This window comes from Lepidochelys olivacea (assembly GCF_965140295.1).
Source record: "Lepidochelys olivacea isolate rLepOli2 genome assembly, chromosome: 7".
In the NCBI taxonomy this organism is placed as follows: domain Eukaryota; kingdom Metazoa; phylum Chordata; order Testudines; family Cheloniidae; genus Lepidochelys; species Lepidochelys olivacea.
In genome coordinates, this window is record NC_140417.1 from 64,489,494 (window position 1) to 64,517,103 (window position 27,610).

Sequence of the window (27,610 nt, forward strand, 5' to 3'; positions counted from 1 at the left end):
CAAATCAAAGAAGAGAGTGTGGGGGCCAGAAAGTGTGTAGTTAGTTTTTAGCATTTCTCATTTAGATTCTATCAAGCTGCATGCCTAGGATTTAAGAATTTGAGGGCGGGGGGGGGGGGGGGAATTGGGGATGGGGGAAATTACCTGACAAAAGCAACCTATGGAAAATAAACCAGCAGCTAAGAAAAAGACGACGATGAGGTAGTCTTTTCCACCTAAATAAATTATACGTTTTACACCTTAAGGTAAAAGTCACAACTTTTAGAGACTTATTTTTCTCTAAGTCATTAGTGAGAGGAAATATTCTCTTCTGCTCACCTGGTTTAAAGATTTTACCCTTTTCCTTCCAACATCTTTTGCCTTGACCTTAATGTATTCAGGGTTAGATTATAGAAGAAAGAAAAGGAATACTAGTGGCACCTTAGAGACTAACAATTTATTTGAGCATAAGCTTTTGTGAGCTACAGCTCACTTCATCGGATGCATTCAGTGGAAAATACAGTGAGGAGATTTATATACACAGAGAACATGAAACAATGGGTGTTATCATACACACTGTAAGGAGAGTGATCCCTTAAGAGGAGCTATTACCAGCAGGAGAGCAGGCGGGGTGGGGGCGGGAATAATCAAGGTGGGCCATTTCCAGCAGTTAACAGGAACGTCCGAGGAGCAGTGGAGGGTGAGGAGGGGGGAAATTGGCCATTATGGATGTAGAAGCCCTCTACACCAACATTCCACACAAAGATGGACACAAGCCGTCAGGAACAGTATCCCTGATAATGTCATGGCAAACCTGGTGGCTGAACTTTGTGACTTTGTCCTCACCCATAACTATTTCACATTTGGGGACAATGTATACCTTCAAATCAGCGGCACTGCTATGGGTACCTGCATGGCCCCACAGTATGCCAACATTTTTATGACTGACTTAGAACAACGCTTCCTCAGCTCTTGTCCCCTAATGCCCCTACTCTACTTGCGCTACATTGATGACATCTTCATCATCTGGATCCATGGAAAAGAAGCCCTTGAGGACTTCCACCATGATTTCAACAATTTCCATCCCAACATCAACCTCAGCCTGGACCAGTCCACACAAGAGATCCACTTCCTGGACACTACGGTGCTAATAAATGATGGTAACATAAACACCACCCTATACTGGAAACCTACTGACTGCTATTCCTACCTACATGCCTCCAGCTTTCACCCTGACCACACCACACGATCCATCGTCTACAGCCAAGCTCTACAATACAACCGCATTTGCTCCAGCCCCTCAGACAGAGACAAACACCTACAAGATCTCTATCAAGCATTCTTACAACTACAGTACCCACCTGCTGACATGAAGAAACAAATTGATAGAGCCAGAAGAGTACCCAGATGTCACCTATTACGAGACAGGCCCAACAAAGATAACAACAGAACGCCACTAGCCATCACCTTCAGCCCCCAACTAAATCCTCTCCAACGCATCATCAAGGATCTACAACCTATCTTGAAGGACGACCCATCGCTCTCACAAATCTTGGGAGACAGGCCAGTCCTTGCCTACAGATAGCCCCCAACCTGAAGCAAATACTCACCAGCAACCACACACCACACAACAGAACCACTAACCCAGGAACCTATCCTTGCAACAAAGCCCGTTGCCAACTGTGTCCACATATCTATTCAGGGGACACCATCATAGGGCCTAATCACATCAGCCTCACTATCAGAGGCTCGTTCACCTGCACATCTACCAATGTGATATATGCCATCATGTGCCAACAATGCCCCTCCGCCATGTATATTGGTCAAACTGGACAGTCTCTACGTAAAAGAATAAATGGACAGGAATCAGATGTCAAGAATTATAACATTCATAAATCAGTCGGAGAACACTTCAATCTCTCTGGTCACTCGATTTCAGACCTAAAGGTCGCAATATTACAACAAAAAGACTTCAAAAACAGACTCCAATGAGAGACTGCTGAATTGGAATTAATTTGCAAACTGGATACAATTAACTTAGGCTTGAATAGAGACTGGGAGTGGATGTGTCATTACACAAAGTAAAACTATTTCCCCATGTTTATTTCCCCCACCCCCCACTGCTCCTCGGACGTTCCTGTTAACTGCTGGAAATGGCCCACCTTGATTATCACTACAAAAGGTTTTCTCCCCCCTGCTCTCCTGCTGGTAATAGCTCATCTTAAGTGATCACTCTCCTTACAGTGTGTATGATAACACCCATTTTTTCATGTTCTGTGTGTATATAAATCTCCTCACTGTATTTTCCACTGAATGCATCCGATGAAGTGAGCTGTAGCTCACGAAAGCTTATGCTCAAATAAATTGGTTAGTCTCTAAGGTGCCACTAGTACTCCTTTTCTTTTTGCGAATACAGACTAACACGGCTGCTACTCTGAAACCTGTCATTATAGAAGAAGTTGCTTGTTTTCTCTGCGGGCAGACTCTCCTAATTCTTCCTGAAAGCCCTTCTCTAAACTCAGATAAATTTGTGCAAGGTTTCAGAAAACTCTGGGTAAAATCTGACACTTTATTATTCCCATGGTTTGTAAACATCACGAATGCAGGTTCCCCAATTGTAGCAAAAGTTGGAGGTCTAGAATAGACTGTTCCCAACCATTTAAACCACTGTCATTTAACTTTGCTAAGAGCAGGTCTAGACAACATGGAGGTTTTAATGTCAATGGCCAGCCTAAAACCTACACTACTACTGTTGCTACCTCTTAATATAATGGATTCCTAAATGGTTGCATGGAGTTGATGCTATTAAACAACTGCTGAGTAGCACCTCAGAGATGGCTTGCATATTAGTGCAGTGTCAAGTGATTCTTGTACATACACTAGAGTACTTGCAAAGTTTACAAAGTGCTTTGGGATTCTTAAAGATGAAAGGTACTATACAAATGTAAGCCATTACTCTGGTTAACACAGTAAGCTTTCACCTCTGCAGACCTGGTATTCATATCTGACTTAAGTCACGAGGTAAAGACGAGTAACCTCATTTTCCTAGTTCTTAATTGACAGGTTTCTCCATAAAACCCCACTACCGCTTTATTTGGTACAGACATGAATAACTAAGCATCTCAGCTGGAATGGCAGGGATAATGCGGGTCAACCCTGACTAGCCCTGGTAGAACAGTGTGTGCGCGCGTGAGAGGTTACGTCTACACAGCGAGCGGTGGGTGCAATGCCCCTGCTCGCGCACACATACTCGTTCTGGCTCTCATCGAGTGAGCGCACGTATACGTAGCACTGGAGGCTCAGCTTCGCCCTCTGGAGACCATACTCACCCAGCTAAGCCGTGTTGCCGCCGCCACGACCCGTGTTACTGTGGCTACACTGCTATGTGTCCGTGCACCAGCCCGATGAGAGCTGGCACACATACAGGTATGTGCATGTAAGCAGGGGAATCACATCCCTGGCTTGCTGTGTCCCCATAGCCGGGTGGGCCGGGGGGCAGAGGGCGGGGAGCGGCGATGGGGATGTTGTACAGCCGCTGCCCATACTATGCCTAGATTAACATATGTTTTATCATTAAAAGAGACTGTAGATGTTTTCCTATTTATTTGTATTAGATAAACAAGCCCACTGGGTTTCTGGAAGTCCAGCAGAAAAGTTGACTTTTTCCATGTCACTTTGCTGGACCTTGACAGTCTCTGAACAAGTTTGCTGTTTGGCTGGGTATTTTTCTGGATCTTGGATCAAGAAAAATCCTCAAGGCTTATGAAATTCTCCTTGGCAACCAACTGAAAACTCAGCTTCCTATTGCCTCTGATTCTTATGTGATCAGGGACATTAAGGATAATGACCCTTTGCTGAGTATGCTACTTGTCTAGAGGCCTATGTCAGTTCAGAGTGGACAGGGACAAACTATTTGTTTGCTTTTCAGGCCCCTTGGGCCCTGTCACATGCCATTTGTTCTTACATTAATAGCTTGACTCAGCTGGGTTGACATTTTTTGCTACTCAGTGCATTCCACTCATGCAGCAGCAGTTACCAAATCATTAAGTGAGGACTTGGACCCTGTCAACAGTTTAAGTGGCTTGTTGGTTTGGGTCCAGGACTTTTCAAAATGTTTACTGATCACCCTTGAATCCAGGGGGGCTACTTTTCGACCAGCTTGGCTACCACATACACTGGGTTAGTCACATTTAACATGTCATTCATCAGTGACATGCAACAAAAAAAAGAGACCCTGAGATGATGAGCAAGTGAATTTATGTCTCTTAATGATCTGGGGGAACCAAATGTTTCCACATTTCCTTTCTGCAAATGTCTCATGAAAAGGAAAACCTGATATGCCTTATGTGACTGTTATTCTGCTATGTATTGTTTCCTTCCTTTCCTTTTCCTCCCCCTCATTCTTCCTTTTCATTTTGTGAGGCAGCCTCACAGGAGGTTTTACCATGTCTAGGGTAAGTCTCTATAAGAAGCCTGCTCTCTTCCCTTTTAGAGTTTGTTCTTGTGGTGTTTTTGTTTTGTTTTAAACTGGTGTAGCTCCACTGAGATCAAGAGGGCTATGCCAATTTACAGCAGCTTAGAATCTGGCTCAATATGTATTTTTCATTGTATTCTCTAAATGTTTACCTAGTATATATGCCCAGTGTTATAATACAGCTATTCTGTCCCTGATTCACCACCACATACCTCCAGTTTTATATCAGTGTGACTCCACTGACTTTCACTGGATGTGCACGAGCATAATACTGGCCTAATATTCAGTTTCTTGAATCTCGGTATATAAATCATTTCTAGCGTCTACAGGTCATTTGCAAATTTCACAACTATTTACTTCAGCTAGTAATTTAATTTGCCTCTTGCACTGTAAAAATAGAGTTTTAGAGTCTTTGTGTTCTGCATCATATTAGGTAATATGGATTTGTATAGTGCTGGGTGAATCTCAAAAATATTTGAGCTTAGGTTCACTTCAAATTAAGAATTAGTTGACCTGTCCAAAGTTCTCTGCTCATGCACCTGCTGGCCATGCTCACAACACATCCCTCCTTATCCTTTGCGTTCCAGTGGAAAGAGTTGTCATGGGTGTTTTGCCCACGGCACACAGGGAAGCACAGCGACCTCTTCCTTGCATGAGCTTCCACTGGTTTGCCCTCTGTACAGTAGAAATGCAGTATTGCTGTAGAATTCTATGTTACCTGTAAGGCTGAGCAGGAAGTGACTCTATAGAGCTATGATTAAATTCTCTGATGGAATTTTGTGCATGCTCTTCCCACTCCATATGCTCACTCCTTCCAACCATTCATCCCCAGTACAGCAGGACTGAATCTTACGGTCTAGTCTGTTAACTGAAAAAGACCTGGCTTATGCAATGTAACTGGGTGATCTAAGTGCCTCCACCCTCCCGCTTGTGGACTTAAGGACATGACTTTCCTGCTGTGGGTCCCTGACAGTTGGATGTAACCACTCATAGGACCACAGCCACAGTCTGGTCAAGGTACACTGGAGTCCTACACTGTCCAGGGTGTTAAGGGTCCAAAACCAAAAGGAAAGAGAGAATTAAAAATCTGGGTTGGCTGGGGATTCAGCGGTCGGAGCATGCTCTTCTGCTCCAGGGTTGTCTACATGTGGCTAGTCCCTTCTTGTCCATCTTCCTAGGCCTACTTGTCCTATTCACAAAATGGCTCATCTAGGTAGCAAGCCATCTTAAGCTCTTGGCTGGAACCAGGCTTCCCTCACTGAGGAAGTAGCACAACTCTGCTCTCCCTCCTGGTCAGTCCTGGGCTGGGTCTCCTCCCTTTAACTCACTTCTCCATGAGTGACACTGGCTGCAGGGTTAGCCAGGCAGGGGCCCACAGGCTCTCTTCAACCCCCTTTTTGCTAGTGTGGGTCCTATCTGCCCTGTCACAGTACTTTTCATTCAAACGTAGGAGAAAAATATTTTAAAAGTATCAGCTTTGGACATCTCAGTGCTTTTACCTAGGAGGAAACACTGTATACTTCTAACTGATATTAACCAAGGGCTTCTGTGGGGGGTGGTCAAGAAATTTCAATTTCAGTCACTAAAGTAGTAAAAAAAATAGGCAATGGAGCCTAACTTGCTGTGCATAGAGGAGGATCTGACCACTGCACAGCTTGCACGGAAAATAGATATTTATTCCATTTTCTCGGGTTTAAGAGCTCTGAGCTACAATTCAGTCTGCCACTATGTTCCTGACATATAAGGCAGAGAGGATATGGGGTATGGGAAAGGGGTGAGGGTGGGGGCATAGGGTGGGTAAGTAAATTCAGCAGCAAGACAGAGGAGAAAGAAAACAAAGTCTGGATTCAGAGGCTTGGTAAGTTCTCCACTCATTGCTCGACCCACGTTTAGCAATTCTGATGTGCTACTGAGCAGACAGCTCGAGCTTGGGATGACTACTCTCCCTCAGTCCCTCTTCGGCAGGCAATGAAAGCAGGCTCCACTTTGAAAATTTCCCCCCATCATGCAAACTGACACAGGCATGCTTTTCAAAAACCCACAGCCAATCTGTTGATCATTACTTATTTACAAAGGCCTTCGGGCAGAAAGTCCTGTAAAAACCATACTTGATACGGTATACACTAGCTTTTTCTGCTTGTGGAAAAAAAGTACCCCTAAGGCTACCTCAAACCATCACTTTCTATTGCACATAAAATGCACCGTGTAACACTAAAGTATTTAATATATATGGTATAATATATCTACAGGAAAGGCATTTGTGTAGAAGTATGTTACCCTGTATTTGGTAATTTGATGTTTTGCTGAAGGCTATGACTTGAAAAAGCCTGCACCTAGTACAGAGGACCTGTCATCTCAGTACCCAAGAGCCAGTAGAATAAAGAAGTACCCTTAAGCAGCAAAACTTTGACACAGCTTTGAAGCATATGAAAACAGTATAGCTCCCCAGAATTATTATTACTCAAGATCAAAGAAATGAGGCATACTTTACATAGCAAACAGGGACAGTGCACTCAGCTACAAATGTTTCAGCTCTCTTTTTTTAAAAAAAAAATGTTTTACTTCCCCGAATTTAGGGGTTGAAGGGGGAAGCTCCCACATTTTTCAAACTTTAAACAGATAAAACTATTAGTGCCTGATAAGAAGATTACCCAAAGGTGAGTAAATTGAAAATGATGCTAGCATGACAACTGGCGTCATAAAAATGAGAAGCTTGGCAGTATGCTCATTTTATTCTTCCTCAGAAACTGTAAACAAGCATGTAAATCAGTGTCACACAGGCAAGGCTGAGCTACCAGGAAGGCAGAGAACTTTTAACGATACATTTAACAGAAATAGATGGTCAATGGGGGGAAAAAAAAGACACAGCTGGGTGCATTTTCTTCAGTGAATCAATCTCACTTTTGGTCCTGCAGTCTAAACACAAATGAAGACGACTTAAAGAAGTTATGCCCTTGAATATGCCCTAGATTGCAGGAACGATAAACAGAAAAAGATGCTTATTGAATTGGCTAAGGAAATTCCCACTGCACTGATTGAAGTAGAGAGGGGGAAATCATCTGGCTATATCCATAACCGTTAGAGGAACATGGCTGCTGCCAGGAAGCAGAGAAAGGTGCTAAGTGATGTATGTATGTTACATATATACACAAAAGCATGCATGCATGCCTGTCTCTCTACATGTATACAGCCACATACACGAGAGATGGGTCTGAGCTGTGATGTTCAGATCTGGATCCAAACATGAGCAGGAGTTCCAGCCTGGCCCCTTTCTTATTATATATACACAAAAACAGAATAGAACAAGCTGCTTGTAGAGAACTCAGATGTAATACAACTGCATTTAGCATGCCTGATCCTGCGCCCACTGACTACAACAGGAGAAGGGTAAGGCAGAGAAAGAAGTAGAATGAAAGTGCTATATTGCTTCAATGTAGTACAATGTCCCAATTGCAATTCCAATTACAGAGAACCTCTGCTTAAAGGGAAATTGTCCTATGGAAAGAAATGACTCAAATATCTAAGGGTTTCCTTATTGTAAAATACTATATATCCAACAACAGTGGGAAAATTTCATTAACAACCAGAAGCTATTTTTATCATCCACTTTCAGAGTAGGTACTATTCTTAAAAAAAATCCTTGTATTTCATAATTGATATTGCTTTTAGCCTGAGTAAAATTGCATTAGTTTTGAACTTTGCTTTGGTAAGTACATAGATTATTAGACTTTTTTTAATCAGTCAAAATCAATTAACAGAAATTTGATTTCAATCGACAGGATAAAAGGAAGGTAATATTCAGGTTCATTTTTGATTGTGATGATACATCTCACATATGGCCTTAAGTACAGAAAACAGTACTCAGAGGGATTCCAACAAAAAGAGAATTGCCTGAGGCAAACTAACCACATGAGTTCCTCTGATTGGTTAGTGCTATCATTAGTGCCACTGCTGTTTAAGAACTACACATGGACAGGACAGGGTGACAGCTAAGACTTTAAAGCCTATGTATTTTTCAAACAGCTTTTCAAACTGTTTTTCATGACAGAATTTTTTTCAGCTCTATCATTAACTGCTGACAAGCTGACAGAATAAATACTTCAGCCTTTCAGAAACCATCTAACAATCTTTTTCTTCAACCCCCCTCCCCCTTTTTTGAGGAGGGGGAGGTGTAGAGGAACGAAAGAAGATAAAGATATGAGTTTCTTACAGTCTTACCTCATCAGTTTGGGCGAGGAGTTGGGTGAATTTCTCATGCCTCCATTTCGCTGCTTTTTTTTGGGTGACAGTGTCGACGGATGTTCATCTTCAACTAGAAATAGAGGCAACTCATGAGATTAAGGACCACTCTGAGCGCTATATGAAATACAAATGACATAGCAAAGAACACACACTCAATGTCCATTCACGCACTGATACTTCATTACTAACTTTTTAGGCCCAACAGTAAAAAAAAAAAAAAATCAAATGGGTTAGTCAAAGAGATTGGTTTGGAGGAGGAGGAGGAGCTGGAGAAGGGAAGAAAACCAGGGTTTTGAACACAGAAGTTCAAATTGGTTTCATACTGGTTCAGGGAACAGCATTTATGTTATTCTCTGAGTTATTTTCAATTAATCTGTGCTACTGAAGAGTAGAGTTAGTGTTCTGCTAAATACACAGAAAGATAAAGTGCTATTTGAAATACCAACATAATAGCTGCCAGCCTGCTTTTGCTAATGAACCAGATACAAATTGGTTCTTGCTTCTCACATGCCAGACAACAGAATCTTCATGAAGAGAGGTAAAATATTCAATGCCTTGATGTTTAATGTTTCAGTTAGTCAGGATTGTGAACATTGCCTGCAATTGTGCACAGATCTCCAGCACAACTCAGACCTCATCACTCCACCTTTCTCACAAAGGGGAGCTGTTATAACAGGAATGAGCAGAGTATGGTTGAATGGAAGTGGGGGGATAGTACCTGTATAACAGAGGATGTGTTACAGCACAGGATCTTTTAATGAGGATAGAGTTCATTTTAAATGAAAGATCATTTTCCAAATGTAAAATAACTTAAGATTACTATAAAGTGTACATCACTGGATTACCTATAACATAATACTATTTGCTTTAAAGAAGCACAGTTTTCTAATAAGTTATGTTTTAATATTAACCTTCATCATTACTGTTTAAAGGACAACTAGTGTACTTGATAATTAGCACACAAGTATTATGTTTGCTATCAAAGGGAATCATCTGTGAATGGTGGTTTCTCAAGTTCAGATTAATGCTGTAATATTAAGAATGAAAAATAGTCTCATTTCCATCCTATAGTTAATTGAAAAACACACTAGAAGACAATGTAACTGAGGCCTACGTAGCTGTTACCTTAAAGATAAAAAGAAAGAGATTAGTAGTAGCAGCTACATTAAAGGAGCTTAATACACATTAGCAGTGCACAAGCATCAGCTGGAAAAAAAATCTATTTGCAATGAACTATATAGGAAGAAAAAGCAGACCTGGACATATGTCACCTGCTCTAGATTTATCTGAGAATGAATTAAGCAATATCCTCCTGCTACAATCCTCTTCTGATACTATTTTCTTACAGTCCACATTCTAGCTTGTCATGTCTGTCTGTTTTCCAGAGTATGTTATGGAACTTCATTTTGCCTTCATCAAGATTACAGAACTGGACACTGGAAAGGCAACATTGCTGTCTTCTTAAAGGACCTGGCTTTGCCTAACAAATCCTGGATTTTTTTTTTAAAGCCTCAAAACAGTGATGTAAAAGGAGATGTAATTAGAACTGAGCAATGATCAACTTACAACAAATAATTTATTGGACTAATGCAGTCTTCTTTTCTGCTTAGAGAACATCCATAAAGAATATGAAATTTCCTCAATATTTAACTATTTCATTTTTTGTTTTAGAAATCCATAGCATAATCGTGAAATTTGTTATATATTTGACATGCACATTTCTGGCTGTGCTGCCTACTTGTGATTCGTTAGCTAAATCACATAGCGCCATTACTGTTCTTTGATTGGCTGAGAGTATAAATATTTCCTCAACGAATACTCAAATGTGCACATTTAAAACCCACTTTCTGGGAGAGTTGGTTTCAATAAACCTTAATCACTTCAATATTTGGCTGTTTGTAAACTGTCCGAAATTTTTTTTAGCGGTATCTGCCCAGCTCTACTTATAATAAAGTGTGGTTCTTCATTCGTTCCATAACAATCTCTGGCAAGTCATTCTCTGGAAAAGGGTGTAATCTTGTTTTAAACTTGTCTGTCAAAAACAGTTATTCACAAGCTATTCTACACAGGCAATAATTTGCTTTTAATGCATACACAGGACTCTCTTGTTCTTTATTGGATATAAATAGTCAGTCCAAATCATATGGACACACCACTTAAGAGATTAAAGGAAATAACCATGCACAATGTTGCTTGCAGAAATCACCTACAAATGATATGTTTTTCTTTGCCAGTAAATAAAAGCTCAAAGTTCATCTAAATTAATCTGCCCCCATGGGGCTAGAAAACGTTTATAAGAAATTCAGTAACATAGTACAAGTGGAATGCATTTTTGTACCTCTTTCACTAGTAATAAGGAAGCTCTGTACCCAGTAGGAGCATTTGTAAAGTCTTATTTTGATACAGACCAGCTGTAATGATATCATATACAGAAATATTTCTATTAGTGCAAAATGCTATAAAAAAGTTTTTTTCCAACCCTTCAGTTGGTTAAAATGAGTTATGCTTGCTGATTCAAATGTAAAAGGTAAGTCCAATGAAGATCTTTCATCTTACATGGTCTAGCATCTGCTTTTTCCAATCTTACCAGACGTTACTATCATACTGGCCAATTGTGAAACTAGGCCTTATTAGTACCACTTTCCAGAATGATGGTCTCCACAGCTGGATTTCCTGACAAAGCGTACAGTGTCTTTTAGTGTTACAATAAACAAGCTCTTTTCTTCATTAAGTGCCCATCATCTTTATGCCGTATTACTGTCTGTGTTTACCTGCAATGTTCTAGGGTAACATGGCTCATAAGTTAATACCTATTAGCAAAGCCCTCAGAGACACCTCATTTCTGTACTAAAGCCGTGCCTTGCTCAAGCAAAGGAGCCATTTATTTTCACTGTTGCAATGAAAGATCACCTATTTTAAACATGTCACAGGATGAATCAGGATTTTGTTTTTAAATGAAATTTGTATGCAAAGAGTTTATAGTGTATCTGCAGTTTGGAAATGCAGTTTTATTCCCTAAATGTGTATGTGTGTGGGTAGGGATTGCGGGGGGAGGAGGGGGAAGAGGGGAGAATTGTCTGAAGCTGAAATATACAAATGGTATGTAATGGAGATCATTACCTATGGCTTGGTTCCCAAAAGTGTTATAATGCTAACTCACAGGTGGGTTCTTAGTCATAAGTAGGATATAAACCATATTTAATTATTATCTTTAATATATTCTATTAATTTCCTGTATATTTAAAGAAAGTAGATCTAGCAAAACTTGTAGTTAAGCTATAAAATATTTTCATTTCATGGTTCCTTTTTCTGCATGAGAGGATTAAAAATTTAAATGAAAGGGAATCTTAAATTTACTCACTTTCATGAAAGACAACTGTATTTGAGTAACTGGCTGTGATATACGACAACTGAACACTAATGTTGTACATTTGACCTACTGCTTCCGTTAATGAGAATATGCCCCTATTTTTAATATTTTCAATTCATTTAATGCTATGGGAGTTGTATTACAATACAGTCATACTATGTTATGCAGACCTTCTTTACCAGCTTTCATGAAAGTACAGACAAGTTCAGGAATTCAACATGGAATTTTATAGAATGTGAACTCAATCCAGCCTTTGAGTTCTCATAAAATTCAAAAACTTGTTTTTGCACATCCCTAAGTATAACACTTAATGTACTGTTGTAACAACCCAGTGCTTGCTTGTCTAATAGGCACAGAATCTAACAGTTTTACAGTTCAGAAAGACTCAGAGCTAGAAAAATGTCAGGCAAGTCTAATGAGGCTTCAGATACTCTGGTTTATGCTGGAGTTTAATTTGGAGTTACGCTGATGTTTTAACATGTTTGCTTATTCTTGAGTAAAAAGGATTCATTATTTCAATGACATAACCCCCAGACAATGTTCCATGAATTGATTTAAGATGTGCTGGTAATTTTAACAGCCTTAATGCAGAGGCGAACATCTGTAACAACATATTACTTGACTTTTATCCTCATTTAGTTTTTAAGCCAAATAAAGAAAATGTCTTCCAGAAACATTGGACAAGTTCATAACATTTCTTTTATTATTTTGTTACTATTTTTTTAAATACATCTGTCTCTTTCATTGCCTCTGCAAGGTTACTAACAATATAGTTTATGGGTGCTTCCCTTTTGTGGACCCCCAAAATGAGCTGGATTATCTAACAACCTTTCAGCTACCAAATACTACATGAAATGGAACACCTAGTAAACTCATTGCCTAGAATGTAAGTGTTTCAAAGCAAATAAAACATAAGAAAGATAAAACATCAACCACCCAGAACCATTAGTTACTAACTATCTTGTTTAAGTTATTAATCACCACATCTCACGAAACCCACATCTGTAAGCACTTAACAGAGCATTAGTAATGTCATTTTCACATTGAAAACACTCAAACTGTAAAACCATGCACAAACCAATCTGTACTGCCTTATGCATCCAGCTAAGGGGCTACCTACGGAGATCTTGGTTCAACCCAGCATTTTGAGGGTGATAGCAGTATTTTACAGGCAAACTGAGTGTCCTTTGCAATCTACAGTAGGTAGATTTTCCATGCTCAACAGATCTCAACAAGTTAAGGTGCAGCAGCGAGGGACTGTTGGGTAGAAAGAGGCTCCCTTTACGGTTATTAACAAGTGGAACAGGTTCCGGGATTCCTTCAGTGGGCTTGGCACCAACGAGTGCATTAGTAGTTGCATTCTTGAACTGAAATGAACATTTTGGATAACTTGATCTAGCTTCATTCTTTACTTCTAAATGATAAGAAAAAATGTAAATTAATGTTTTGTGTACTAAAAAAGGATTCAAACCACAGGATAAATCTATTTTAATATTATGTGGAATTATAGCTTTAAAGCTTAAACTATCAGTTTCTGTAGCTGAAGTATAGGTTTATATCTGCAGCCTTATTAACATTTTTAAAAAATGTCTCTCTCTCTCTATATATGTTTAAAAAAATCAACCCTTATAAAAGGATTATTCCATAATATTATCATCTTTAAGCAGTAATCCTACCCTAGAGTAAGTGTGTTTGAAGCCAAACCTATTTCCCAAAAGTTGATAAAGATCTCAAGATTTATTAGCTTGTAGATGATGTTTATTCCCTTGAACCTGCTGAAAGTGTCAGGGAAGGTACAGTACTCTGTTGCTATTAAAGTATAGAAGGAATCAGAAAAGAGGCAAGCTCAACATTTTCAAACTTGTGTGCCTATAGTTATGGACTTAAATCCATATTTAGGCACCTAAATAAAAGCGGCCTGATTTTCAAAGGAGCTCAGCAGTAGCAAATTTCACAAAGGTCAATGTACAGCATCTCTAAAAACAAGACCAACTAATTTAAGTGCCCGAATGTGGTTTCAGTTTGAAATTGTCAGGCTTAATCTTTCCTCTTCTAAGGAGCAGAAGGTAACTTAACAAAAACCAACACATTAAATAAAATCTTTAATGAATGTAACCTTCTGTGAAGGACAGGGTAAAACATGCTTCAGTCTTGCAATAAAATTATGCAGCTATGATCTCGTATTGCTGGATTCAGTTTGATACAAAAGTAGAGACACAAGATGGGGGTGAGGTAATATCTTATATTGGACCAGCTTCTGTTGGAGAGAGACAAGCTTTCAAGCTTGCACAGAGCTTCCTGAAGAAGAGTTCTGTGTAAGCTCGAAAACATCTCTCTCTCCCCAACAGAAGTTGGTCCAATAAAAGATATGACCTCACTCACCTTGTCTCTCTAATATCCTGGGATCAACACTGCTACAAGAACACTGCATACATCATAGAAAAGTAGGTGAGTATACCCTTGAGCTGGTAAAGGTCTATGTTGCATTGTTACATTGTCATAGGTGAAGGAGGTCTGGAGGGAGGAATATATGGGCTCATCTTGCAGCACTATTTCCACCTATTTCTACCGGTTTACAACATTCTCCAGTTAAAGTGAATAGGCAGCAGCTCAAAGGCGGTTTCAGAGGCCAACATGTTTTTGACCTCTTTGCTCAGTTTACCATCAACTGGAAATGGGATACATATGAGGCACTCAGATACCTGCCAATTGTTTCCAAGAAATAAGGACTCTGTCTTGATTCAAAAAAGCTTATCATATATGACCTATGACAGATTGAGTATGCACTGATTATCAAGGTTCAACCACAGTGAATTGAATGAAGTACCTATTAGTCAGAGAAGGATCTCTACATTAACGGCTTGATCCAACTCCCTTTGATATGGATGAAAATATTTATATCAATGAAAGCTGGATCAGAATCTAACTTGCAGTGTTTTTCTACTGTTTGCTACTACTAATAAAATATGGTAAAGTACTAATAGATTAGATTTCAAAGTGATCCTAAATTACTGGAAGACAATGCATGACCTCGATTAACTAAAATCACGAAATGTTGTGTACCACACTGAATGAATAAATTCTCAGGGAATCATCAGCCTTGCATTGGACAGATTGTGCTGTTTGTCAAACCTTATGCTTCTAATTCTGGAATTTCTCCAGTGACAAATTTTCATATAATAAAAACTATCCGCATAGCCTACTTCTCTACACAGGTCCAGTGAGCCATGCGCTTATTTGAACAATTTCTGAAACACAACAATCTCATTTCAACGTTTGTCCACAGTCAATAATGGTGAAAATAATCCATAAAAAGCTACCATTTTGGATCAAAATACTTGAAGTAAAAAGGAGAGAGGGAAAAATCTACCAATAGGCTTCTCAAACCCTTCCAATCAACTCATGTGAGGACCAGCCCAGGTTTTTTTGGGAGACAATTGCAGGGCATAGTAGGCCTTGGGTGCTCAGATACCATGTTACTGGGTAGTATAAATGCCCACATAGATCTTATCATTAGGGATTTATCTCCTGATATTCAGCCTAGATTTTCCTTGGCTCAAATTCACTTTATGACTTCTAGCTCTACCTCATATACCGTGATTACCCACTATACCATCAAAATAAATATTACAAACTTAGTAATTAGGGTGATGTGAAAGAGTTCCCATTTTTAATTTAATTCTTCTAGAAACACATAAATTACCAGACCAGAAGTCCATCTGGGAGATATTCAGATTTGGTATTTTAGTCTAGATAGCATGGCAAAATGGGGCCAAATTTTCAAAAAATGGGGTACCTAATTTACATATTGAAATACATGTACAAGCATAAAGAAGCAATTTTGTGCACAAAGTATATATTTGAGCCTAATGGCTAATTACAGCTGCACACATAATTAAGTTTTACATGTGCAATTCCATAGTTTGCACATGTAAGTACCTCCGTATGCGCATAAAATACTTCTATGTGCATGAATTAAGCACATATGTTTTAAAATGTGCCCTACTGTACAATAAAAGCTTATTTACATGCTTCATTTTTTATCTGGCTAGGGTGTTTGACCTATTGCATGGATGTGATACTGATTTTGATGTGACACACATATGGGGAAAATATCACTGTTAATGATATAGAGCTAAATATGTCATTACAGACCTTCTGCACTTCAGCAGGCTTGGCACCCAACCTATTTGTGTTGGGGCATTTTCTTCTCTGAAACATTGCATAATTTTCAAGCTAACATCATCCAGTGTAGTGTATATGCGATCCAGTCTTTATTTTGTGGTTAGCCCCAATGACTCTACCATTTGAATTAAAGAACAACTCCCTTGCACTCACAGCCAAATTAGCTCAAATTGTAGAGCCCTGTGATTTTAGTGCTAAAAGTCAAATCTCCATCTCTGATAATGACCACCGCATCTGTATTGTTAATTATTAGAGCACAGGGCCTTTGCCATGGATCCATAAATCAGTCTTTTGTAGAGAAGATCAATGGATTATTGAGGGTTGCAGTCAAAGGGGCAGTGGATGAGAGAAAATGGGAAGATAAAACTGGGATATACAGAGTGGTCACCACAAGTCAGTCAACCTTTACCACACTCAGGATTAGATAGTGTGATATTTCCTAATCTAAGCATAAGAAACTAGTATCTCTAATACCTCTGTGTGGTAACTGTAGGCAAATGTCTATTTAATGAAAACCACTGTATGTCTCTTGGCCAGAAATCCTATTAGCATTATCTTAAATGGTAATAATGCCTATCAAATGTCAAGGGATCAAAACTGATTTATACAGAGGTTTATTTTCAAGATAGTAACATGCAGCCCCACAAAAGGTCTCAGCCAAGCTGCACCCTGGGAAGAAAATACAAGGTTTTGCCTAAAGACTATATTATCAAATCATATCTGCAGATTTACTTGTTCTATTTCTATACATTATATTTGTTATAACCAAATTAATTTGAACAATAACCAGCAAATACTGAACATTTTAAAAAAAAACAACCCATGTGCTTAATTCCATGCCCATGACACTTTCTGTTTTATTCTTAGCTTTAATTTAAATGTAACAAGGCAGAATACCAGTACAGTTCTTTCAGAGAAATGGCTGGATCTGGCTTCAGTGTGATTTGCCTGGAAGGGGAGATAAAGATGCGTTTAAAAGAAGAGGACGACGACAAACCAGAACAATACCAAAAAAATAAAATAAAACGATCAATTGGAATTGTTAGGCTTTCAATACCATTGCTTCATCAGAATCTAACATAGCATTTTCTCTCACAGCTATCAGATACCTTGCAGATACCTCATTTTTGGTTTCATTCTAACGCATACTACATCCTCTTAATCTCTGAAAAGGGTGATACTACATCACTCAACAGAGAAACCACATCAGCACTTGAAGTACAAGGAGTTTTTAGCAGTCTACCAATCCTTGGTTTGAATAACTAGTTGATTTTTCCCCCCTTCAACTTTCCTTTTCTCTTTCTGTTAAGCAACTTCTCCGTTTATCACCAATCACAGCAATCACTGTTCTTCTGTAATCTGGCATGCTTGATGTACCTGCTTTATGTACCTCAAACTCCTGGGGTGGTAGAATACAATGACATGGAACTCCCTATTGCTGAATGCAAATAATCAATATTTTGATTGAGCTTCTGCGTACCAAAATTCTTTTGGTCTGAGTGACAGTGAACAAGACTTCCCTCTTTCAATTGCAAGCCTGTTTATATTTCTACCTACCACTTTGTGAATCAGGCAACCGACGGTACCCACTGCAATTTCTCCAAACTGTCAGCTATTGCTGTGATTCCACCCAGCACCCCCTGTACAAGACAACAGATTAACCATTAGACTAGATATGTTGAAAATATACAGCTTCAACCTTTCCCCAGCTAGCTCAGAGCAATGTATAGATGATTATTTCAACCGTCAGCTGCCGCATAGACTTAAACCCCTGCACAATAACTCCTGGATTCATCTGCCCCTTGTCAAACTTGCACAGCTTTAGTTTGAGCATACGTAGTGTGGCAGTTTCACGGCGGATCTAGAATAATCCAGACGGCTGCTGTCTCTTTGTTAACAGTAAGCTAAACTGATGAGTTTGTAATGTATTTCTTATCAAAGGTAGTTTCAAAAAAGAAAATGTACCCAATCAGTTTGGGTTGGAGTTTAACATACACTGAAACATGGTTTAATCAGAACATTTGTGTTATTTGTCTGGAAAATAAATCTTATTAAATCCCTTTAAAAATCATTTTATACCAATGAATTATTTATTTTATGAATTTATAATTATGGCTTGATTTTTTTCAGTAGCATATGCAATGAAATCATTGACTAGACTACAAGGCAATGGTGCCTGACTAGATACAAGAATATTAATTTCAGAAAACTGCAGAGCAGTATTTGTTTGGTGTCTGAAATGGTAATTCTGAATGAAAGGAAAGGATTGCAGACTTGTTGCCTACGTGCCTTCAAAATTCAAGGAGATGCATTTAATTTTTTGTTTGTTTGTGTAAAAGGAAACTGATATCACGCATATTGCTGCCAATATAAAAGCAGGTGAGGCTCAGTGGCAGTCAGTTTCAGTTTGTGCCATGTGCAAGAAGATAAGAAAACATAAAGATCCAAGAATGTCAGGCACGTAAGGGTTCTCTATGTTTTACAAATGGCTGGAAATACTGAATGCACTTTGAACCTTTGTATAAGGTATTCTCTATGAAACAACAAGACCCAAGGAGCCAGTCATTCGGGGGTTTTTTGGAGGCTTTTATCTTTTGACTAAAAGTATATAAAATTGATTGACCTCCGAATGAATCACTCCAATTTTTTTTTTTTAAGCAGGCATCTGTTGTTTAAATTTTGTATTAACACTACAGTGGTCTTGCCTCTTCTAATTCTCACAGCATTAAAGTGATTTTACGAGAGCTAGATTTCTTTCTTCTTTTGTTTTTCTTTTTTTTTTCTTGAATGCTCTATATAAGCAGTTAACACAAGGTGCGAAATGCTGGTCGGTGGAATCCTGTTCTGTATTATAGAAGGCGGCTCTGATCTTCTATTAAACCAAGATAAAGTTAAAATATATGGGCTTTTAGGGTAAGGCAGGTACATACTTTGGCACAATGAAGGATATGCTGCAAAGACACTTGGTTTAACCTTAGTCTTTTGATAAAAAGAAGGCCAGGCTGAGATTTTACACTGCATACAGCCTTTAAGATATTTCTTTAGGGGTACAGTAACCCTCTGAGGGAACTGTAGAGCTTTGATTTTTCCTTGCTTTTCCAGTTTAATCCAAGGGCAGCATGTTATCAGTGCTTTCCCACAGATACCTGTTGTTATCACTCCTACTCTCTATGACCATAATGTCAGCAAAGCAAAGTGAGGAACTAGGTTAAGGCTGTTCATATTAAAGCCCATGGAAATCACAGAAAATTTTTTTATTGACCTTAATGGGCTTTAGATCTGGAGCATTAAGCTGTTCATATTTCATGCTTCAAGGAGCGAGCTGATGAAACGGGACAGGAAGAAAGCTTTACCTACATGCACAGCATTGCACAACTACTTAGGTGCCTATATAGACTTCGGATATAGGACAATGCCAGAGGAAGGACACCAGATTTGCTGGGCCTGGTATGGCAAATGGTATGTTCTGACACGGTTACTGCATACAGGAGCGCCATGTTGTACATCACTGTGCTCCCACACAGTGAAAAGTAAGAGCTAATTTGTGAAATCCATAATCAAATTTTAATTTATAGTCAGGTTTATTTATGGTTCTCCTGAACCTTGTACATATTTGTGGTTCAGATTTTAGTCCTCTCCCATTCATTTAGCTCTGTTTTTCAGATCCCCATTCCACATTGCTGTCTCAATTTACTATTCGCTCTTTTTATTCAAGCCATTAAACAGTTACTGGCAAACTGCTGAATGAAAAGTTAAAAAAAACCCCACCAGACGATATTTTCCTCTTTCGATTTAACAGTCCACTTGACCTCTCCACACATCCCGGCTATATGAAGTATCACTGGGGTCTGAAAAAGGAGCTTTTATTCCAAGACTTTTAAGATAGGGATGGGGAAAGAAGGATTAGACAAGGGCCAAAGTTCCAAGATTTAGAATAGAACTCCCTCAACGCCCACAGTTATTCTGTTCCAGGTCTACCTCCTTTGAGAGGACTAGTACAATGAAGAGAAGCACAGAAGGCACTGCAGCTAGATAATGCAGAAACACAAATTCTCCAATCAGATATGTTGGGAGTAAGTATCTGCTCAAGTAGATTTTACACACTGGTGTTGTATAGGGTCTTATTATCCTGGTACCTTAAATGATAGGAAAGAGCAAAAGTGAGAGAGAGAAATCTGCAAGTCGATCGCTCACAGCCTGACCTGGACAGCATCATGGGTTACCCTTTCGATATGGGATGTTTGATGGTCTAATGGTTACAAGTTGGTGATCGGAAGTTGAGAGATCTGGGGTTTTAGTGGCAACTATAACACTGATTTATTATGAGAACTTGATCAGGTCCCATATGCCCTGATGTTCAGTTGTGCTGAGCACTCACATCTCCCACGGAAGTAAGTAATTTCTCTGTACCTCAATTTCCCTATATATAGTCATATTAATACCCCTCTTTGTGAAGTACCTTGAGATGAAATGCACTTGAAAAGAATGTGTGATAAGGATAAGTTGATACTGGTCAATTTCTTTGATGTACTGGATAAACAGAGGTTTCTTCTTAATATAAAACAATATAAATATGATTTTTTACTTCTGTGCTTTTCTTCTTGAATAAACATACAGTATCTAGAAAGGAAATTGCCATTCCTTTTTGAGTGGTCCTCCGACAGTTCCTTTAAGGTGAAACATATTAAGCCAAAAGCCATGTCTTTTTTGGGTCCCTTCTTAAGAGTAGTGTCACAGTGCAAATTGTAGCGTTAAGCTTTTCCACACCCATAGTTCTGGGCTCGATGAATTGGTATAGATTGTCCTTGTCTTAATATGTTGTAAGCCAAAGCATAGCAGTCTTTGACCTGCTGCCTGAGAGAGGGTTTTGACACCAGTTACAGAGAACATGGAGGAAGAAGTAGCAGCAGTAGAAAGAATAGACTACAATTATGTCATTTTGTCAAACTGTACTAGGAATCTGTCCTGTTGTTTTTGTGAATTACACACTAATGGAGGTTGCCCCTGTGTGGCTGAATACACTGCAGAGTGATCAATCACTGTTAAGAACAGTGCAGTTCGTACATGGTCAAAAACCAAACAAAGAGTAGCCTATATTTAAAATGAGTCTCCTAAGCCACACCCACAACAGAGCCTGTGGTGTAGTTAACTGTGTGCATGCTTCCAGCTGCATTAAAGTTCAGTGGGAAAAATATAATGTACTTGTATGCTGAGTACTATACTAAAAATGAGAACAGGGCCCTTGGTGGTTGCTTTCCTCCTCTGGATTGAGAAATCTTGTGTTTATTGTGTATAGCACATTTGACAGGAAAGAAGGTTATGTAGTGCATAGGCAAGGGATTCTGCAATATTCACATCTTACTTCTTCATAGCAGAGTCCTATAAATCTAATCTAGACGCTGGATGAAATTGTTTCCTTTCTAAGAGCAATGGGAAGTATAGATTTCACCCTAGAGAAACCTAATTAGAGTCATTACTTTGTTTTCCGGTGCCAAGTGCCAATTTTTATCTATTTTTTAAAATATACATTTCCAGTAAAATTCCAATCAATATCTTCTGGAATTTATAAACTGAGGAAATAACCTTTTCTTTACTCCAATTATTTCAGTCCTCATTTAAAGCATGCTTTAACATGTTTGTGCTGAGGGGGTTTTCCTTAACAAATTTAATGGATAAGTCCTATTAAACCATCTTACCATCTTCTTGCCAGTACAAGACCATTCAATATGGGAAGTTTCAAGAGAACTTAAGGGAATTATGGGTTTGTGCTCCTATGTCCCTTAGGCACTTATGAAAATTTCTCTATTTCTCGGGCTTTGTCTAGTCTGTTTTCAAACATCTCTATTTAGAGAACCCTGCCTAGGTTCTTGCCTCAATGTTTCCCAGTGCCCCTTTCTGATTCTCTGATTTTGCCTTTAGCTTGTTTCCCACCCCAAATTTTTCCTTCCCCTTCTGCAGCTCCTTGTTGCCATACTAAAGGGCAGATAAATGTATACATCTTACAGAGACTCCCACGCTATGGTTCATATCAGCAACAAGAGCTAAGGAACGCTTCCTGACACTTCACTCTGACTTTCTCATTAGGATCCTGTTCTTATTCAAGTCAATGGAAAAACTCCCTTTGAGTGGAATAGGGCAAGATCAAACTCAATGACCCCAGGGCTCTCTCAGGCTGAGCTGCAACACTCTTTTGGGATGTAGGACTTAATAATTTTTTTCTTAATCATGTGTGGATAATATGTGTTTTTCATAAACATATATTAGCCAAGTGTAAGCTTCTGTACACATGTTTATATAATACATATAGGCTTGTTGTTTTATGTACATATACATATATTGAATATATATTTAACTGGTGCATACTTTTATACAATTGCCAAGTAGCATCTTAAATATTAGAAATTGTTTTTCTCAAACAATTTTTAAAAAAAAAACTTACAGGATCTTGGGTCCTTCTCAGTTGCTGTTTTATTTGTAAGCTAGCAGCCCCATCTGCTGGTTGTACTGAGTTTCAAGCCCCTCTGTGGTTTTACTCCCCAGCTATCCTGGGATCTATGCATAAATATATAGCGGTACTTCTCAGCCGCTGTTATACATAGAAATTTTATTATCAGAAGACAGATTTCTAGCACATTGGTTGCAGTTTAATGATACTCCATTACCTGAAGTATGGCTTTCATAAGCAGTGAATGTTAATTGTTGACAGACCAATTCTAATATGTAAAACACCATAAGTCATTGAGTAAACATCCAAATAAATCAAAAGGAATGATCATGTTGCATCAATAGCCTATTATATATGTTGACTTGATTGCTTATAGAAATAAAGTTAAATACAGTTGACGACATGAAGAAATCAGTAAAATATACCCCTAAGAAAGAGCACTCTCTTTATTAGTGATTCCAGTGATATATTTTACAGATCTCAGCATTATGAAATTATGTTGTCTTCTAAACAAACACACTTAAAATAGAAGCGTCATTTAGTAAATTTACTAATATAATGAACACCCAAGAAACACATAACTAAGATTAAATCTATAAAATCATAGTAAAAAATGGCAATCAACAAAGTAGAGCTGGAACATAATTCACTGATATGGAGTATTAGAGAAGTTCTGTATGTCATTTTTAGGTAAACGATGGCAAAAGAGAGGAGGCAAAGTAACACAATAATAATAAGAAATGGATATGTGCTAGCTAACTCCGATTATAGCTGCAAAAGCAACTGCACAAAGAATTAATGCTAAAACATCTGCCAAAACATACAGTAGTTCGGCTACAATTGATTGTTGCGGGGGAGCAAAGGCTCACAATTTCTTAAAAGTGGAAAATAAAGTGTAAGCTAAGAAATCTAGTGGTGATAACGAATGACAACATTACTTACAACGGTGATTTGATCTCTAACAGAAAAAGTACTCTAAAGGATGGATGTATGTAGCAGGGATCATATTTTTCGTACAAAAACAAAATAGAATCAAGATGCCTCTGTGAAATAACAAATTACTGTTATACATTCCCACTGATTAGATCTCTAACAAAAATATTACACCGGTAACACTCTAGTACCTTCAGAGGGTAGACCAGACTACTTAGTGTTGGTACATGAAGGAAATAGACGTCATTTCACATATATCTAATGGGAAGCTAACTATAATTTTATAATATGGAGATCATATCTCTATATGGCAAACAGCAAAAAACAATACAATATTACAATATTAGAATGGATTATTATTTTTCTTTTGTTATTGCAGTTATGCAAGGAACTCAAACCTGCTTATTTGACACTGGCCATGGGCATGAGTGGGACTATCTGGCCAAGCCACATCTCTTCAAAAGGAGCAGATTCAGGAAGGAAAGTTCATTAAAGATGTGTGTTACATGGAACAGAGTTTGTTTTCGTTCATCAGGTTGGGGTGAGAGTTTGGCCAAGAGCATCAGGAAGTGAAGGAGACAAGGTGGTAGTATGGCCAAGCTGAAAACAAGGCACTGAAAGAACAGAAGAGGAAAAGGGCTTGGGGTGGGGGTGGGGGGTGGAACTGTGGCAGGGCTCAGGATTGCCATGGAACTGAATTAGCAGCTCAGACTGTCTAGACAGAGCCTAAGAGAACACTTCAGTTCTCAGTATTACAGCTTCTAGAAAAGGCCCATATGGTCTGTAAGCACTGAGAGTTAGGTATCTGAGTATTCAAAATTAGAAACACTCATTTTCAGAGCAGGCAGCACAAGATGGGGAAAAGACGACTGACCAAACCAACACAACAGAAGTCTATGAGGAAACCCGATAAGATCTTTGGCCATTACATAGGTCCTGATCTTGCTCCCACTGAAGTGAATGGGAATTTTCCTACTGGTTTCAGTGGGATCAGGAGGCCAACAGAGTCAAGAGGGAGAAGCAGTAGCTGTTTCCAACACAAAGACAGGGACTATGCTAGCTTTAATGAGATTTGTGGGTAGGTTTTCTCCCTAAAAGTAAACTATAGCAAATGCAAACACCATAGGATGCCAATAGATTTAGAGTGTTGCTGCCTGATTTTTTGAGAGTGAGATTCCAAAAGCATCCAGAAATCCAACTCTCAAGGGACACTGACAGCTGTCAAGGAAGACATCTTCCAAGAGCAAGTTGCTTGGCGTTCTAGCTCTGAGGTATTTATTTGCTCCTGTTAGATGAGGTGGAAGAGGGAAGACCAAAGAATCATGTGCCAAAGATGGATAAAAACTACTTTGTAGACGTATAGGCTTTATAATTCCTTGTGGGCAGAACCTTAAGGATATCAATATTCTGTAAGGGATATGTGGGACCTTGGAGCAGGCTGCGTAAGCCTAAAGCTTCTGCTTATGCATTTCCTCAAGAAATGCCTATGACTAGAGATGTATTGACTCAAAACCAGCTGCTGACCTATTTGGGAGGAGGAGAGTGCTCACTACAACCGTGGATGAGTGAACTGCAGTATCAAAAGGAATCAAGCCATCAATCAAAATAAGCTTCAGATCTTGACCTGGTCCTAGAGATGGAAACACTAGAAATCCAGAATCCAAAGACTGAACATTTAATCTTCACGCCATTGGAAGAGAATGTGTTTGGGATTACAACCGGAAAAGTCATGATAGTACCACCTAGCAAGACAAATCTGAAGGTATAATACCACTATAATGAGAGAATGACTCGATATGCTGATTATCTACACCACAGGCAGGGATCTGCAACCATAGCAAAGGTGACAATTTGTCACCATGCTATCCAGGATAGAAATAGGTATGCTTCATCTCTTCAGTGATGGTTCTGCTGGACAGGAAAGCTAAAATACAGGGGGAGAAGAAGAGGGCAGTATGGGCTGGTGATAACTGGAAGCACTCAAGGAGTAAAAAGAATTGAGTACCAAAGAAGAAACTGCAGTAAAGACCATGGGGTCGGGGAGGGAGCTCTTATGCAAGAATTAAAATGATATTTCCTTTTTAAGGAAAGCAACACATTTTTGTTTAGCCCAGCTAAGGGAGTACTAAGGATTGCAGGTGTATTTTGGATCAGGAACAGTAAATCATGGATGCACCGGACTGATAAACACATGAAAAACATGCTGAAGAGGCCAGTGCCAGTTAGTCATAAGAATAACAGTATTTCATCATATAGAATGTCACAGTGATAGCAGGTAAAGAAATATGGAATCATATAAGACGACCAAGCAAATCCCTTTTAGACCTTGGGCTTGATTCACCTTTGCCCTCCAAGTTTTGTCGTCATTTACACCAGTTCAAAGCAGTGTAAGTGGTTTGCCACACAAAGTGCAGGGCAATGGTGAATTGCCAGGAAGGATATTGCAGAGTAGATGTGATTAGACTATTCTATTCTATGTACGTTCTTATATTGCACTTATCACCTTTGTATCTGAGCAACCTTTCAGTGGGGGCATTTAGCAAAGTGACTAATAAGTCACATGTGGTTTGTTCCTCATCCTATCTCCAGAGAGAGATACTACTTACAATTGAATGAAGGAAACAATAAGGCATACCCTGTTACCAGAGCTAGAAGTACTACTGACTAGAGTTGTGCAAAGTATTTGTAATTAAATGCCTAAAATTTAAAGATTACATATTTTCAAAGAAACTTTTTCTTGCTTGATTTTTTTATGCAAAAGCCAGCTCTGCACAAATGTGAACCTATTTTTGCTTTTTCAAGGGCCAGTTTTTGAGCAAAATCAGACCTTTTAAAAAGCAAAAATAGGTTCACATTTGTGCAGAGCTGGCTTTTGCATAAAAAAATCAAGCAAAAATTCATGTTTCAGTGCAACAGTAACTAGTCAGTTTAAATAACAAATCATTTGAAATCACATAATAGGATAAACAATTCTGTGTGGAATACTCAAAAACATCCTGCACCCAAAAATATAAAATCAAATAAAATGTGGATTTAGCTCAAGTCTGCTCTTTCCCAAATAGTGGAAAACTTGTTGATTCGCTCTTTGTTCACAGTCAAAGCGAGAAGACATTGAGAACAGGGCCAGACAAAGATAGCATTTGATACCAAAGAGGCAATCTTTGGATTTTATAATACAGAAGGTATTTTGCTAGCAGATATTAAAGTAAATGTGTACACAGTACATAAGTTCCTGTAAAACATTGTTAATAGTCAGTTCCTTAATTGTAAGCTTTTCAGGGCAGGGATATACCTTCTTTTGTTCAGAGATTTTGGTTGGATAGTTTTTACTAAGAAAAATTGATGGAAGAATGGATACAACACCAATTCCACTAGCTTGTGTAAACTCCACAGTTATTACAAGGCCCTTTGAAGATTCTGGGAATTATTTCACACATTTCAAAATACTAACTGGATGTGGAAGCCAACAAAGTACAGCCTGCTCTGCACTGATGTGCATCTCACCCCACCGTTCTGCCCTCTGAGCATGTCAGTTTATTCTTTGTATGCCAAACGAGAGCAATTGACACTTTTTACCCCTTCCACCAATATCCTCACCAATGCACATCGAAGGAGCATGAACTCTCTCTCACTCACACATGAGAACATCAGGAATCGTTCCCATGGTATTACACCAGTGTCAATAAAAACAATTAGGGGAGAAATAAATTTACCAGTAAGGTATAGGTTTGTGGGAGTGAATCTGAATGTTACTTACAGATAGGAGGGAACCATCCCTTTTAATGTAGCAGTGCATTTATTCTTTGATAGAAGAATCTTAGTTTTAGTAGCCCATAAGGATTTACCAGCTAAGCTAATATTTTACTTGATTTCTAAGTTGTGATTCACGTCACAGCTACTATCGTTATCAAAAGTCTGAGGAAGATGTCTCCTCAAATACATACTATTTAAGGAAGAGGCTAATTATAAAAAGAACTGAGAG

General features: G+C 38.8%; 1 protein-coding gene across 7 annotated transcripts in view; it reads right to left on the bottom strand.

The window, feature by feature from the left end:
* KCNMA1 (potassium calcium-activated channel subfamily M alpha 1) overlaps nucleotides 1-27,610 on the bottom strand; it is an 841,792-nt gene that overhangs the window by 82,040 nt on the left and 732,142 nt on the right. For all 7 annotated transcript variants that reach the window (XM_084634497.1, XM_084634500.1, XM_084634499.1 and 4 more), the window contains one exon: nucleotides 8,672-8,765. In XM_084634497.1, the coding sequence (XP_084490623.1) occupies nucleotides 8,672-8,765 (94 nt within the window). The remainder of the gene's footprint in view (nucleotides 1-8,671; nucleotides 8,766-27,610) is intronic.